The sequence below is a fragment of the Salvelinus alpinus genome, chromosome 8 (assembly GCF_045679555.1).
Source record: "Salvelinus alpinus chromosome 8, SLU_Salpinus.1, whole genome shotgun sequence".
Lineage (NCBI taxonomy): Eukaryota > Metazoa > Chordata > Actinopteri > Salmoniformes > Salmonidae > Salvelinus > Salvelinus alpinus.
The window spans coordinates 10203527-10219826 of record NC_092093.1 but is presented as its reverse complement, the minus strand read 5'-3'; the positions used below and the strand labels follow the sequence as shown (position 1 = coordinate 10219826).

General features: G+C 47.9%; 1 protein-coding gene across 1 annotated transcript in view; it reads left to right on the top strand.

Moving 5' to 3' along the window:
• The window catches only part of LOC139582528 (sushi domain-containing protein 6-like), a 53556-nt gene that overhangs the window by 11189 nt on the left and 26067 nt on the right, over window positions 1-16300 (top strand). The window contains exon 2 of the mRNA XM_071412614.1: window positions 8801-8966. Within this exon, the coding sequence (XP_071268715.1) occupies window positions 8840-8966 (127 nt within the window). The 5' untranslated portion in view covers window positions 8801-8839. The remainder of the gene's footprint in view (window positions 1-8800; window positions 8967-16300) is intronic.

Below are 16300 nucleotides of genomic sequence, written 5' to 3'. Positions count from 1 at the left end.
CCCAGACACATGCCTACTCCCCCCTGCTCTCTGTGTTCCCAGACACATGCCGTCTCTCCCCTGCTCTCTGTGTTTCCAGACACATGCCTTCTCTCCCCTGCTCTCTGTGTTCCCAGACACATGCCTTCTCTCCCCTGCTCTCTGTGTTTCCAGACACATGCCTTCTCTCCCCTGCTCTCTGTGTTCCCAGACACATACCTTCTCTCCCCTGCTCTCTGTGTTCCCAGACACATGCCTTCTCTCCCCTGCTCTCTGTGTTTCCAGACACATGCCTTCTCTCCCCTGCTCTCTGTGTTCCCAGACACATGCCGTCTCTCCCCTGCTCTCTGTGTTTCCAGACACATGCCTTCTCTCCCCTGCTCTCTGTGTTCCCAGACACATGCCTTCTCTCCCCTGCTCTCTGTGTTTCCAGACACATGCCTTCTCTCCCCTGCTCTCTGTGTTCCCAGACACATACCTTCTCTCCCCTGCTCTCTGTGTTCCCAGACACATGCCTTCTCTCCCCTGCTCTCTGTGTTCCCAGACACATGCCTTCTCTCCCCTGCTCTCTGTGTTCCCAGACACATGCCTACTCCCCCCTGCTCTCTGTGTTCCCAGACACATGCCTTCTCTCCCCTGCTCTCTGTGTTTCCAGACACATGCCTTCTCTCCCCTGCTCTCTGTGTTCCCAGACACATGCCTACTCCCCCCTGCTCTCTGTGTTCCCAGACACATGCCGTCTCTCCCCTGCTCTCTGTGTTTCCAGACACATGCCTTCTCTCCCCTGCTCTCTGTGTTTCCAGACACATGCCTTCTCTCTGTGTTCCCAGACACATGCCTTCTCTCTGTGTTCCCAGACACATGCCTTCTCTCTGTGTTCCCAGACACATGCCTTCTCTCCCCTGCTCTCTGTGTTTCCAGACACATGCCTTCTCTCTGTGTTCCCAGACACATGCCTTCTCTCTGTGTTCCCAGACACATGCCTTCTCTCTGTGTTCCCAGACACATGCCTTCTCTCCCCTGCTCTCTGTGTTCCCAGACACATGCCTCCTCTCCCCTGCTCTCTGTGTTTCCAGACACATACCTTCTCTCCCCTGCTCTCTGTGTTCCCAGACACATGCCTTCTCTCCCCTGCTCTCTGTGTTTCCAGACACATGCCTTCTCTCCCCTGCTCTCTGTGTTCCCAGACACATGCCTTCTCTCCCCTGCTCTCTGTGTTCCCAGACACATGCCTTCTCTCCCCTGCTCTCTGTGTTCCCAGACACATGCCTTCTCTCCCCTGCTCTCTGTGTTCCCAGACACATGCCTTCTCTCCCCTGCTCTCTGTGTTCCCAGACACATGCCTTCTCTCCCCTGCTCTCTGTGTTCCCAGACACATGCCTTCTCTCCCCTGCTCTCTGTGTTTCCAGACACATGCCTTCTCTCCCCTGCTCTCTGTGTTCCCAGACACATGCCTTCTCTCCCCTGCTCTCTGTGTTCCCAGACACATGCCTTCTCTCCCCTGCTCTCTGTGTTCCCAGACACATGCCTTCTCTCCCCTGCTCTCTGTGTTCCCAGACACATGCCTTCTCTCCCCCTGCTCTCTGTGTTCCCAGACACATGCCGTCTCTCCCCTGCTCTCTGTGTTTCCAGACACATGCCTTCTCTCCCCCTGCTCTCTGTGTTCCCAGACACATGCCTTCTCTCCCCTGCTCTCTGTGTTCCCAGACACATGCCTTCTCTCCCCTGCTCTCTGTGTTTCCAGACACATGCCGTCTCTCCCCTGCTCTCTGTGTTTCCAGACACATGCCTTCTCCCCATCTGTAAGTGACCCCAAACGTTTCAACAGTAGTGTACATTAGGCTGACATGACTGGTCAAGAAGAAAATGATAGTTGGAGACCTCATGACCGATAACATAAGGCCTACTTCTGAGGACAGAGTTGGTCAGATTCACTGTGTTTAATGGTCACATGTACAGGGTTGCAGGTGTGATTGCAGGGTACAGTGAAAATCTTCACGCTCCAACATGGAGGACTAAATGAAATAAGAGTAGAACAACACAGTAAGAATTGTCCACTTTTGAAGATTAGACACTATTTTCCACCCAGGTTTTGCTGAGTTTGTAATCTGATTTACAGCAGCAATCTGATTTACAGTAGAGTAGTACTGATTTACAGCAGCAATCTGATTACAATAGAGTAGTTCTGGGAGTTTTTCCCTCTTAACCAGACAGAAGGCTGAGTCCAAATGGCTCCCTATAAAGTGCACAACTTTTCATATATAATGCACTACTTTTGACCGGAAACCTATGGGCCATGGTCAAAATTAGTGCACTAGACTATACAGGGAATAGGGTGCCATATGGGACAGGCCCAAGATCAGATTTCAATAGTCTGGCTCCAGCAGATCCACCCTTCTCACACCACAGACTCTGTGAGACATACGAGATGAGACAGGATGTGGAATTGTGCCAGAGAGGATGGCCTGTTACCACCACAAACAGCACGGTTGGTGAAATTTTAATTTAGAATTAGAAGATGGGTACTAGCTAGCGTGTACGTGCTAGCTCGTGTTGGGCTAGCCTGCTCGTGTTGGGCTAGCCTGCTCGTGTTGGGCTAGCCTGCTCGTGTTGGGCTAGCCTGCTGCACATGTAACATTGGTTAACATAGATACTCTGTTTCGTCTGTCACAAGACTACATGGGTTGTAAGTTAATTAACTTCCCTACTACACGACATCCAGAATAACATCTGTCTTGGGCACCAATTCAGATATTTAGCCTAAATGTATTTATTTTGATCATTTGTTTTGATGCTATCGGTTTTGTTGTTTTTCTACCAATTAATTTCCAGTCAGATATCTGTTTTCAGCAGTGGTTGTATTGTGTGGGCCAGCGTGTTTTGTTGACAGACTGGTTTGTTCAAACTGTGCAGATGGGTCTATTCCTGGCCGTATCAAACCAGGAAACACTCATTTCTATTGTCATTGGATGACAGAGAACAGAACTATTCTTAGAATGCTTTGATGAAGGGCCAATAGGAGCAGAGTAATATTAAGGTTATTGCCAACTTTAATGTGTTTTATTACAAAGAAAACTCTTATTACACAGTTATTATCATTAACACCAATCAGTGTAATCCAATCTGAAGTAGTAGGTGTGGTGACGCCATCATCCTAGAGTGAATGGATCACACAGTACGCGTTCATGCCTCCTGGTGACCTCTGGTTACGTGCCTCTGTAGAGGACAAGAAGGCTGTGGAGGAGACACATATGAGGTCAGATGATTTAGGAATATAAAGGAGAAAAATAGATTTTGCACAACACAAGGGGAAGAAGTAAAAGATGCTCTCCTGGCAATCTTAATAATGTAGTTAGGCTAATCGGGCTGCTTTGTGTTGAAGGATTTCACAACCTTGGATTTAATAGGTTTTGATTTACTTTTCACATTCTTAGACTTGAGAAAGTGATCAAACTCATTGTGCTTTCGGCTTCCCTTCACAGATCACAGCCTCTGCTGCAGCACTGCTTTGCAAACACACTGTCAAACAGTCGTACAAACAGCTAGGCTACACCTGAAGAGCTCCTTCGAACTAACACAATATAACAGTTGATGTAGATTTTGTGTTTTGTTTGTTGTCGATTAGAGAGGTGGGCCATCTTGTCCTTACAGAGTCCCATATGCGTCAACAAAGCTCTTCGTCATATCCTGGAGTGCATTACAAGTGCAACCAATGAACTGATAACGATAACACCCAACATTTGACAGTTTTTCTATCTGTTGGCCGTACCTCTAGCCAGACGGGTTCCTGTTCTGTTCAGACTGGCCTCTTGGCATGATGCAGTGCCACTGTGCCAACGTAGTCCTTGCCAAAGGCCCATGCGTCACTCTCTGCCACCTCCCACCGGCCATTTTTGTGAGCGTCGCCATCAGGCATGTGTGTGTCTTGCCGCTAGGTCTGTGCCGGTCTCGTGTCACCTACCGGGCCTCCATTCTAGTGCAAGCAAAAACAGGAGCCAATCACATTTCCCCCCTGTTCTGTTATATTCAGCTCAGCAGCTCCGTGCTGTTAGCTAGCTAGCAGCTCCATGCTATTAGCTAGCAGCTACAAGGCACTCAGCAGGCTGGCTCTACTCTCCTGAGGCATGTTGCCTGGCCTGCCGGGATAGCTTGCTACTGTTATGTTCAGTAGCCATGCTATTAGCTTATGGCTATCAATAGCTACCAGATCAGCAGGCTGGCTGTGACTAATGGCTATCTCTGAGCTAATGGACCCGCTGCCCTCTCTCTCCTGAGGTACGCTGCCTGCCAGGCTACCTCCACTGCCTGCTGACTAATGACTAATGCAGCCTAGCGCTAGGCTATCGCTCCCTAGTCGCTACCCAGCAATCAAGCTTCTGCACCTGGATCTCATTTGTGTTTTAATGATCTTGATTCCTGGATGTGGATTTGATTTGTCCGTTTTGTTTTCACCCCTAGAGCGATAGTGTTACGGGTTGTTTCTCTGGGAGGGCTCACTCAGGCCCTGCTGGTTTAACTGTAAAACTTCTCTCTCTCTCTCTGCTGACTTTGCTCCTTCTCTTCATCCCCAGCTGTTTCTAGGAACCCAACGGTTAATTTCCCCTCTGGGTTCTGGGCTGGGGGGGGGGGGGGTGGCGGGATTTCCGCTTCTGCTCTGAATACTGGAAGTCACTACTGCTCCCTCTCTCTCTCTGTCCCGCTGTGTCTCTCTCTCTCTGTCCCGCTGTGTCTCTCTTTCTCTGTCCCGCTGTGTCTCTCTCTCTCTGTCCTGCTGTCTCTCTCTCTCTGTCCCGCTGTCTCTCTCTCTCGCTGTCTCTCTGTCCCGCTGTCTCTGTCCCGCTGTCTCTCTCTCTCTGTCCCGCTGTCTCTCTCTCTCGCTGTCTCTCTGTCTCTCTCTCTCTGTCCCGCTGTCTCTCTCTCTCTGTCCCGCTGTCTCTCTCTCTCTCTGTCCCGCTGTCTCTCTCTCTCTGTCCCGCTGTCTCTCTGTCTCTGTCCCGCTGTCTCTCTCTCTCTGTCCCGCTGTCTCTCTCTCTCTCTGTCCCGCTGTCTCTCTCTCTCTGTCCCGCTGTCTCTCTCTCTCGCTGTCTCTCTGTCTCTCTCTCTGTCCCGCTGTCTCTCTCTCTCTCTGTCCCGCTGTCTCTCTCTCTCGCTGTCTCTCTGTCTCTCTCTCTGTCCCGCTGTCTCTCTCTCTCTGTCCCGCTGTCTCTCTCTCTCGCTGTCTCTCTGTCTCTCTCTCTGTCCCGCTGTCTCTCTCTCTCTCTGTCCCGCTGTCTCTCTCTCTCGCTGTCTCTCTGTCTCTCTCTCTGTCCCGCTGTCTCTCTCTCTCTGTCCCGCTGTCTCTCTCTCTCGCTGTCTCTCTCTCTCTGTCCCGCTGTCTCTTTCTCTCTGTCCCGCTGTCTCTCTCTCTCTGTCCTGCTGTCTCTCTCTCTCTCTGTCCCGCTGTCTCTCTCTCTCTGTCCTGCTGTCTCTCTCTCTCTCTCTGTCCCGCTGTCTCTCTCTCTCGCTGTCTCTCTGTCCCGCTGTCTCTGTCCCGCTGTCTCTCTCTCTCTCTGTCCCGCTGTCTCTCTCTGTCTTTCCTCGTCCCCCCTGTGACCTCAGCTCCAATGTCTGTGTTATTGTTTTACTGTCGAGTCTCTCACTCGTTTCCCCTCTTTTTTCTCTTCTTCTTGACATATTTCTCGTCCATCCCAGTAGATTAGCTAGCATATTAATATAGCTAGCATATTATATTTCCCGGTGTAGTCCTCCACAGTTCAGAATGTCTGTTTTGTTTTTAGTGTGACAATAGCAGTGTGAGCAGAGATCAGAGGAAGTTTTCAAGCTGATGGTGATGAAACTGATGTGTTCTGTAATGGGAGAGCTAATGTAACGATACGTAGGCCTCTGTCTGAACCCTCTGTCTGTCTCTGATACTGTCAGTCCTGTTTACACTCTATCTCTGTCTGTCTCTGATACTGTCAGTCCTGTTTACACTCTATCTCTCTCTGTCTGTCTCTGATACTGTCAGTCCTGTTTACACTCTATCTCTCTCTGTCTGTCTCTGATACTGTCAGTCCTGTTTACACTCTATCTCTCCCTGTCTGTCTCTGATACTGTCAGTCCTGTTTACACTCTATCTCTCTCTGTCTGTCTCTGATACTGTCAGTCCTGTTTACACTCTATCTCTCTCTGTCTGTCTCTGATACTGTCAGTCCTGTTTACACTCTATCTCTCTCTGTCTGTCTCTGATACTGTCAGTCCTGTTTACACTCTATCTCTCTCTGTCTGTCTCTGATACTGTCAGAGTGTAAACAGAACAATCTCCCTCTCTCGCTCTCTCTGACTCTCTCAATTCAGTTGACTTTATTGACATTGACAATGGAAGTGTTTTACTTTCAAAGTAAACATATAAGAACGATGGTCAAAGACAGGAATATACCAGACTGTTTGTAATGAAGCAATAACAGTGATAACGGTACTCCTATTAACAGCAATTACAACACAGAATATGCTAATATGAATAATCACACTTTCACCAACTATATATCTTAAAGTTTATTATCATTTAGGCTTTATAATTCTTTAATGTTTTAATTTTGAGGAGCATTTTCTGTCAAATAGATCTCTTCCTGAGGGCATAATGACCACAGGCTGCACTCTCTGGGCAGCCAGGTTTGCCTGTAAAGACCAGTCTCTATAGCCAGACTGTGCTCAGGGAGTCTGTACATAGAAAACCACTATCAGTCATAGTGGTCAGATAGTCTAGCTCCTTGTACACTCTGTTTAGAGCCAAATAACATGTATTTTTTATTTGTCATGGTTTCATTCTAATAGGTGATATATTTTCGATTTTTTGCTTTGTGATAATTTGTTTGGGCCAGATTTTTTTTCTGAGTTGTCCTGAGGCTTTGGTCCTGTCTACACTTGACACTCACATGTGGTTTCTGCTATCAGAATCCGGAGATTGCATTGAAAAGAAGGGTGTAGACACACAAACCAGCCCATCACATTGTCAGAGACTCCAGTCCCTCAAGTCATAGACTGTTTTCTCTGCTACCGCACGGCAAACGGTACCGTAGCACCAAGTCTTGGACCAAAAGGCTCCTTAACAGCTTCTACCCCCAAGTTATAAGACTACTGAACAATTAATCGAATGGCCCCCGGACTATTTACATTGACCCCCCATTTGTTTTGTACACTGCTGCTACTCGCTGTTTATTATCTATGCATAGTCACATCACCCCTACCTACATGTACAAATTACCTCTACTAACCTGTACCCCCGCACACTGACTCGGTACCGGAGCCCCTTGTATATAACCTCGTTATTCTTATTGTGTTACTTTTTATTATTACTTTTTATTTCATTTTATTTGGTATTTTCTTAACTCTTCTTGAACTGCATTGTTGGTTAAGGGCTTGTAAGTCAGCATTTCACGCTAAGGTCTACACTTGTATTCGGCGAGTGTGACAAATAAAGTTAGATTTTAATTAGACAAGTGGTTTTGTGGTGTGATTGTGTTCAGATGCGTTGTGTTTTCCTCCGTCTGGGCGCTTTCTGGCTACCGGAAGCACAGCGGGCGACGTCCTAGTCTGGGCGCTTTCTGGCTACCGGAAGCACAGCGGGCGACGTCCTAGTCTGGGCGCTTTCTGGCTACCGGAGGCACAGCGGGCGACGTCCTAGTCTGGGCGCTTTCTGGCTACCGGAAGCACAGCGGGCGACGTCATCAGCACTCCTCCCACGAGTCTCCAGAAGATGTGTGTTTTGGGACTGAGAGACACCTTTTTCATTACAACGGTGGAGGAAATACATTCCTAGCATGGGAGGAACGTGTTTGCTGGCCTCATTCTAGCCAGCAAGTTAATATTTCGAAGAATATTTTTGGGGCGGTTTGGGAGGGGTAGAGTTATGCTATCCCTTTAGCGTCGTTTGCTGGCTAGTTAGTTACACTAGTTAGCTACTGCCATCAGTTGTTGTGTTATCATATTTAGCCTAATCGACCGTTTTAGAATGCATACTGGCATTTGAATATGGTGCTGGAAAAGGGATTCTGGACACGGTAGACACGGTAGCCCACTCAGGGCCTCCTGTATGTTGCAGCGGTCTTAGGCACTGCATTTTAGTGCTTGAGGCGTCACTACAGAAACCCTGGTTCGAATCCAGGCTGTATCACAACCGGCCGTGATTGGGAGTCCCATAGGGCGGCGCACAATTAGCACAGCGTCATCCAGGTTTGGCCGGGGTAGGCCGTCATTGTAAATAAGAATTTGTTCTTAACTGACTTACCTAGATAAATAAAATCTATTTTTTACATGTATGTGTAGATACATGACGTGTCCAGAGCCCTATGTCCAGAGCACTATGTCCGGAGCCCTATGTCCAAAGCCCTATGTCCAAAGCCCTATGTCCGGAGCCCTATGTCCGGAGCCCTATGTCCGGAGCCCTATGTCCGGAGCCCTATGTCCGGAGCCCTATGTCCGGAGCCCTATGTCCGGAGCCCTATGTCCGGAGCCCTATGTCCAGACTACTAAAGCTCCATGAACTGTCAAATCTAGACACAGCCTTGGTTGGGTGGTAGAAGTTAGTGAATTGAGCCTCGGGACCAGCTGGCTGAGGGGACTCGTCTCTATGTTCACCTCTTGGCATCTCTCTCTCTCTCAGATCAGCGCGCTACAAACACTGTCAATCTGCCATCCACTTGATTAGTAATCTAACTGAAATGTGCTGCGGAGAGTTCAGACTGCAGAGTAAACCCTCTGCCTCTCTCACGTTCTCTCTCTGTTATGTAATCATTGCTGTATGTTGATACTGTACTAATCTGCCCCCCCCCCCACCCTGCAGGTTAAGCCTTAGAGGACTGTAGAGTTTCCAGGGGAAAAGATGGGTGATGGAATGGTATTGTGTGAGACGAGAGCCCTGGCCTCCTCTTCCTCTCCAGTCCACAGGCTGGCTACGTCTGCAATCCTCTTCCTCCTCCTCTCCCTGCTCCACCACGGTCACGCATCAGGTAAGAGACAGCGCCATCCAAAGAAATACCCACACTGACGCAGCACAGACACGCTGACGCAGCACAGACACGCTGACGCAGCACAGACACACTGACGCAGCACAGACACACTGACGCAGAACTGTTGCGGCACAGACGCAGCACTGACACACTGACGCAGCACAGGCGCGGCACAGACACACTGGCGCAGCACAGACACGCTGGCGCAGCACAGACACGCTGGCGCAGCACAGACACGCTGGCGCAGCACAGACACGCTGACGCGGCACAGACACACTGACACAGAACTGTTGCGGCACAGACGCAGCACTGACACACTGACGCAGCACTGACGCAGCACAGACACACTGACGCAGCACTGACGCAGCACTGACGCAGCACAGACACAGTGACGCAGCACAGACACACTGACGCAGCACAGACACACTGACGCAGCACTGACGCAGCACAGACACAGTGACGCAGCACTGACGCAGCACAGACACAGTGACGCAGCACAGACACACAGACGCAGCACAGACACACTGACGCAGCACTGACGCAGCACAGACACAGTGACGCAGCACTGACGCAGCACAGACACAGTGACGCAGCACTGACGCAGCACAGACACAGTGATGCAGCACTGACGCAGCACAGACACAGTGACGCAGCACAGACACACAGACGCAGCACAGACACACTGACGCAGCACTGGCGCAGCACAGACACACTGGCGCAGCACTGACGCAGCACAGACACACTGACGCAGGACAGACACACTGACGCAGCACTGACGCAGCACAGACACACTGACGCAGCACTGACGCAGCACAGACACACTGACGCAGCACTGACGCAGCACAGACACACTGACGCAGCACTGACGCAGCACATACACACTGACGCAGCACTGACGCAGCACTGATGCAGCACAGACACAGTGACGCAGCACAGACACACTGACGCAGCACTGACGCAGCATACCCATTAATGTGTGGAGTCTTTGTACCCCTCCCTCGGTTTTTCCTTTCTCTCCTCGTCTTCGTTGCTCCAGAAGGTCGTTGCTTCGTTGCTCCTCCCCCTGCATCCCCCACACAAAAACACACTCCACACAGATTGCTTGAGAGCCTTGCTATATTTCCTTACCGACTCCGGCAGATGTCTGTGTGTAGAGGGGTGTGGTGGGATGCAGTGGCCCCAGGGACGCTTTTTTCAGAGCTCTAATTGATTTCCCTTTTTAATGTGGCATCTGAAAATAGTTCCTCTCCTACCTACCCCTCTGTACCTCACTCTGTCCTCCTCTCTGTGGTGTGTGTGTGTGTGTGTGTGTGTGTGTGTGTGTGTGTGTGTGTGTGTGTGTGTGTGTGTGTGTGTGTGTGTGTGTGTGTGTGTGTGTGTGTGTGTGTGTGTGTGTGTGTGTGTGTGTGTGTGTGTGTGTGTTAAGGCTGGCACAATTATAACCATGTTACAGACGGTTATGGATGAAGACCGTCATGATAAATTCTTAACAACGTGATGAAACTTTGTTGCTCTTTGCTGAAACAAGCAAGGTGTTGTAGCAACCAGAGTCTTCGGTGGGGGATAGTAGATTGACATTGGCTAGTGATGTTGCTGTTGGTTACTTGTCTTGTTGGCTAGTGATGTTGCTGTTGGTTACTTGTCTTGTTGCCTAGTGATGATGTTGTTGGTTACTTGTCTTGTTGGCTAGTGATGTTGCTGTTGGTTACTTGTCTTGTTGGCTAGTGATGTTGCTGTTGGTTACTTGTCTTGTTGGCTAGTGATGTTACTGTTGGTTACTTGTCTTGTTGGCTAGTGATGTTGCTGTTGGTTACTTGTCTTGTTGGCTGGTGATGTTGCTGTTGGTTACTTGTCTTGTTGCCTAGTGATGATGTTGTTGGTTACTTGCTTGTTGGCTGTGATGTTGCTGTTGGTTACTTGTCTGGGCTAGTGTGCTGTTGGTTACTTGTCTTGTTGGCTAGTGATGTTACTGTTGGTTACTTGTCTTGTTGGCTAGTGATGTTGCTGTTGGTTACTTGTCTTGTTGGCTAGTGATGTTGCTGTTGGTTACTTGTCTTGTTGGCTAGTGATGTTGCTGTTGGTTACTTGTCTTGTTGGCTAGTGATGTTGCTGTTGGTTACTCGTCTTGTTGGCTGGAGATTTAGCGGTCGGTTACTCGTCTTGTTGGCTGGAGATTTAGCGGTCGGTTACTCGTCTTGTTGGCTGGAGATTTAGCGGTCGGTTACTCGTCTTGTTGGCTGGAGATTTAGCGGTCGGTTACTCGTCTTGTTGGCTGGAGATTTAGCGGTCGGTTACTCGTCTTGTTGGCTGGAGATTTAGCGGTCGGTTACTCGTCTTATTGGCTAGTGATGTTGCTGTTGGTTACTTGTCTTGTTGCCTAGTGATGATGTTGTTGGTTACTTGTCTTGTTGGCTAGTGATGTTGCTGTTGGTTACTTGTCTTGTTGGCTAGTGATGTTGCTGTTGGTTACTTGTCTTGTTGGCTAGTGATGTTGCTGTTGGTTACTCTTCTTGTAGGCTGGTGATGTTGCTGTTGGTTACTCTTCTTGTTGGCTAGTGATGTTGCTGTTGGTTACTCGTCTTGTTGGCTAGTGATGTTGCTGTTGGTTACTTGTCTTGTTGGCTAGTGATGTTGCTGTTGGTTACTTGTCTTGTTGGCTAGTGATGTTGCTGTTGGTTACTTGTCTTGTTGGCTAGTGATGTTGCTGTTGGTTACTCGTCTTGTTGGCTAGTGATGTTGCTGTTGGTTACTCATCTTGTTGGCTGGTGATGTTGCTGTTGGTTACTCTTCTTGTTGGCTAGTGATGTTGCTGTTGGTTACTCGTCTTGTTGGCTAGTGATGTTGCTGTTGGTTACTTGTCTTGTTGGCTAGTGATGTTGCTGTTGGTTACTTGTCTTGTTGGCTAGTGATGTTGCTGTTGGTTACTCGTCTTGTTGGCTGGAGATTTAGCGGTCGGTTACTCGTCTTGTTGGCTGGAGATTTAGCGGTCGGTTACTCGTCTTGTTGGCTGGAGATTTAGCGGTCGGTTACTCGTCTTGTTGGCTGGAGATTTAGCGGTCGGTTACTCGTCTTGTTGGCTGGAGATTTAGCGGTCGGTTACTCGTCTTGTTGGCTGGAGATTTAGCGGTCGGTTACTCGTCTTATTGGCTAGTGATGTTGCTGTTGGTTACTTGTCTTGTTGCCTAGTGATGATGTTGTTGGTTACTTGTCTTGTTGGCTAGTGATGTTGCTGTTGGTTACTTGTCTTGTTGGCTAGTGATGTTGCTGTTAGTTACTTGTCTTGTTGCCTAGTGATGATGTTGTTGGTTACTTGTCTTGTTGGCTAGTGATGTTGCTGTTGGTTACTTGTCTTGTTGGCTAGTGATGTTGCTGTTGGTTACTTGTCTTGTTGGCTAGTGATGTTGCTGTTGGTTACTTGTCTTGTTGGCTAGTGATGTTGCTGTTGGTTACTTGTCTTGTTGGCTAGTGATGTTGCTGTTGGTTACTTGTCTTGTTGGCTAGTGATGTTGCTGTTGGTTACTTGTCTTGTTGGCTAGTGATGTTGCTGTTGGTTACTTGTCTTGTTGACTAGTGATGTTGCTGTTGGTTACTTGTCTTGTTGGCTAGTGATGTTGCTGTTGGTTACTTGTCTTGTTGGCTAGTGATGTTGCTGTTGGTTACTTGTCTTGTTGGCTAGTGATGTTGCTGTCGGTTACTCGTCTTGTTGGCTGGAGATTTAGCGGTCGGTTTATTCGTCTTGTTGGCTGGAGATTTAGCGGTCGGTTACTCGTCTTGTTGGCTGGAGATTTAGCGGTCGGTTACTCGTCTTGTTGGCTGGAGATTTAGCGGTCGGTTACTCGTCTTGTTGGCTGGAGATTTAGCGGTCGGTTACTCGTCTTGTTGGCTGGAGATTTAGCGGTTGGTTACTCGTCTTATTGGCTGATGAAAAGTAAATGTTGGACAGTTGTTCTAACGTCTTCAAATGACACATTGGAATTCAGTAAGAAGGGGACCTCACAACATTCCATCCTCGACTTGCATGTTCTGTTAAGATGAATTACCATAATGTGATTTCTGTCATTCTGAACATCGTGGCTGGATGCCCTAATCAGGTTAGGAACCCAATGCATATGTGCCCGGTAAATTTCGTAAATGTCCGGTAAATTTAAAATGCTGCTGGACAAATGTCTCGGACCGCATTCTCCTAACTGTGTGTGTGTGCCTCTGCCAATGTCACGGCCCATATATTCCCAACAGATCGCAGAGATGGCATACCTGGCAGAAACATATTATTATTATCAGCTGTACAGGCCCATGTTTATTTGATATCTCTCTCATCCTCTGGTCTAGGGCTGGATTGGTCTCCTTTACCCTTTTAGTCTGTGACTTTGTCTGAATTTTTTTCCTCTGTCCTTGTTTCCTATTTAATTCCTCTCAAAGCTCATTGGAGGAGGAGGTCAGAGGGAGGTACCTTAGATCATTCCTCCTCCCAATGAGCTTTGGGAGGAACTGAGGAAACCAGTACGGAGGTAGCAAGGATTTTGATGTTTTGAAACATCCCAGGCCTTCATTTCCTCCCCTCTAGCCATCTCACCGTGTACCCCATCATAACACATTATTCCCACAGGACACATCACATACAGGAGCCAGAGGATTCATCTGGTGGAGGGTTTCATGAATATCAAATTCCATTTCTCTTGACAGGCTTATTCCAGCCACAGAAAAAACAAAGTCACGGCAGGGGAATAGAGATGAATACTGAGCAGACATGTAGAACTATTCGTTGGGCATATTAAGACTTGTTGTGTCGAACAGGCTTCAAAGAATGTAGCCAAACAGGCTTCACAGGAACATTGGAGGCACGGGCTTCACCGGAACAGTGGAGGCACGGGCTTCACCGGAACAGTGGAGGCACGGGCTTCACCGGAACAGTGGAGGCACGGGCTTCACCGGAACAGTGGAGGCACGGGATGTGAAAACGGATGTATAGAGAGGTTGTTCTCGCATGCCTCTACGCTACAGAATGTTATTCTGTAACACACACACACACACCTGTCATAAACTCACAACAAGGGGAAGCGGCTCTCTCTAGATGGCTGTGTAGTTCCAGAGAATGTGATCACAGAGAGATGATCAGTAGGGGGAATAAAGAGGACAGAGGATAGGAAGTAAAGTGCAGTTCCCACTATATTTTTTTTATAAGTTGTTAATTCATTGTAGTCAGTTACAATAAGCTCTCTCTCTCTCCCTCTGAGACCTAGGTCTGAGGAGACCTCTACATCTCTGCTCTGATTCAGTCTCTTGACTTTTCTAGTAGCATAGCATTTACCAGATGTTTAGGACTAAATCTCTTACTGATTCCGAGGAAAGGCTGGGCAGGAAGTGAACAGTGGGGGTTAAAAGTCACTCTCTCACACAGACCAGGTCCCGGTTTCCCAGAAGAAACATACGGCTAAGTTAATCACTAGACCCATAGGATCCTATTGTTCCTTTTAGGAAACCGGGCCCTGGTCTCTGTGTGTGTGTGTGCGTGTGCGGGAGAGAGATACTCCCCTCTGGTCCAGAACAAACTAAAGAGAGGAGTGGAGGACAGTGGACATGATGCTAGGGTTAGAGATGAACTGGGATATGGAGGAGGACAGTGGACATGAAGCTAGGGTTAGGGATGAACTGGGATGTGGAGGAGGACAGTGGACATGAAGCTAGGGTTAGGGATGAACTGGGATGTGGAGGAGGACAGTGGACATGAAGCTAGGGTTAGGGATGAACTGGGATATGGAGGAGGACAGTGGACATGAAGCTAGGGTTAGGGATGAACTGGGATATGGAGGAGGACAGTGGACATGAAGCTAGGGTTAGGGATGAACTGGGATATGGAGGAGGACAGTGGACATGAAGCTAGGGTTAGGGATGAACTGGGATATGGAGGAGGACAGTGGACATGAAGCTAGGGTTAGGGATGAACTGGGATATGGAGGAGGACAGTGGACATGAAGCTAGGGTTAGGGATGACCTGGGATATGGAGGAGGACAGTGGATGGTTTATTCCCATAACTGATCTCACACTTCTGTCTCAAAGACATGTTCTTGTTTGGAATCTGATTGTTTTCCATTTCTCTTGGCTTCGTATGAATCTCTCACAGCTCCTTTGTCTACCACTGATGAGCTCTCAGTTCTGCTGCTGAGGGTTATCTCAGACTGAACAGGCTGCTGGCTTTGGTTTTGGAAACACTTTGGTTTCTCTTCGTGTGAATAACTCTTGTATAAGACGTTTTGTCTTTTAGTTAAGTTGTGAAATGATTATTGTGAAAAAGAGAAGAGAAGTTGGGGCTAGTCTAGGAACGTTGTGGTAATTAGAGTGTACGCTAGGCTATACGTCATCATGGCTGCCTGGCTCTGACCACACGGCAGAGGAAAATGTCAAGACCAGCCATGCCTTCGATATCTGGGAGTGTGTGTCAGCGTATTGGTGCGGAGTGTAGAGCAAGTTTCCTAAAGGCTGGAGCCACGACCTCCTCGCCCGCTCCAATTTCTCTCCCAATTTCTCTCCAGCATGCATTTGTAGTCTACTTGTGTGCTGCTTTAGCCCCTTGCTTTAGCTACTGTCATGTAGTCCGCTAAATATTTTCGTAGAGAAACTGATAAAACACACAGGTGCTAAATCAAGGTGACTTACAAAGATGAGAAGGACCAAGAGCAAGAGAGGGAGTGTGGTGATGTAGTGTCCACAACTGAAGAATCATTGTGGAATCTGACAAAACACGTATCCCATAAGCAGTGGTGGAAAAAGTACCCAATTGTCATACTTGAGTAAAAGTGTAGATACCTTTTTTAATAGGAAGTTACTCAAGTTAAAGTGAAAGTAACCCAGTAAAATACGACTTGAGTAAAAGTCTAAAAGTATTTGGTTCTAAATAATACTTAAGTATCAAAACTAAAAGTATAAATCTTTACAAATTCCTTATATTAAGCAAAGCAGACTGCACCATTTACGGATAGCCAGGGGCTACACTCCAGCACTCCCACACTCCTTTACAAACTATATATTTGTGTTTGCACGTGCCTTAGTCTTCAGAAATCAGCATTTTCAAAATGCAGACATCAACAAATCAGCATTTTTCTTTTTTTTCAACTGTGTGTTATATTGAAAGTCGAACGTGATAAAAAAAAAAAAATGTTGCTTCAATCGAGTAATCAAGGGCGAGAAACTATAGTTTTTCTCCACACAAAATACATTTGTGCAATACCATCGGCAGAAAAGTAAATTTAGCTTAGCTGCATATGAAAAAGCGAGGTATTTTTTTGCAGAAACTATGCATGGCCATCATATTTCTACTGTTTATCGTAGAAAGAAT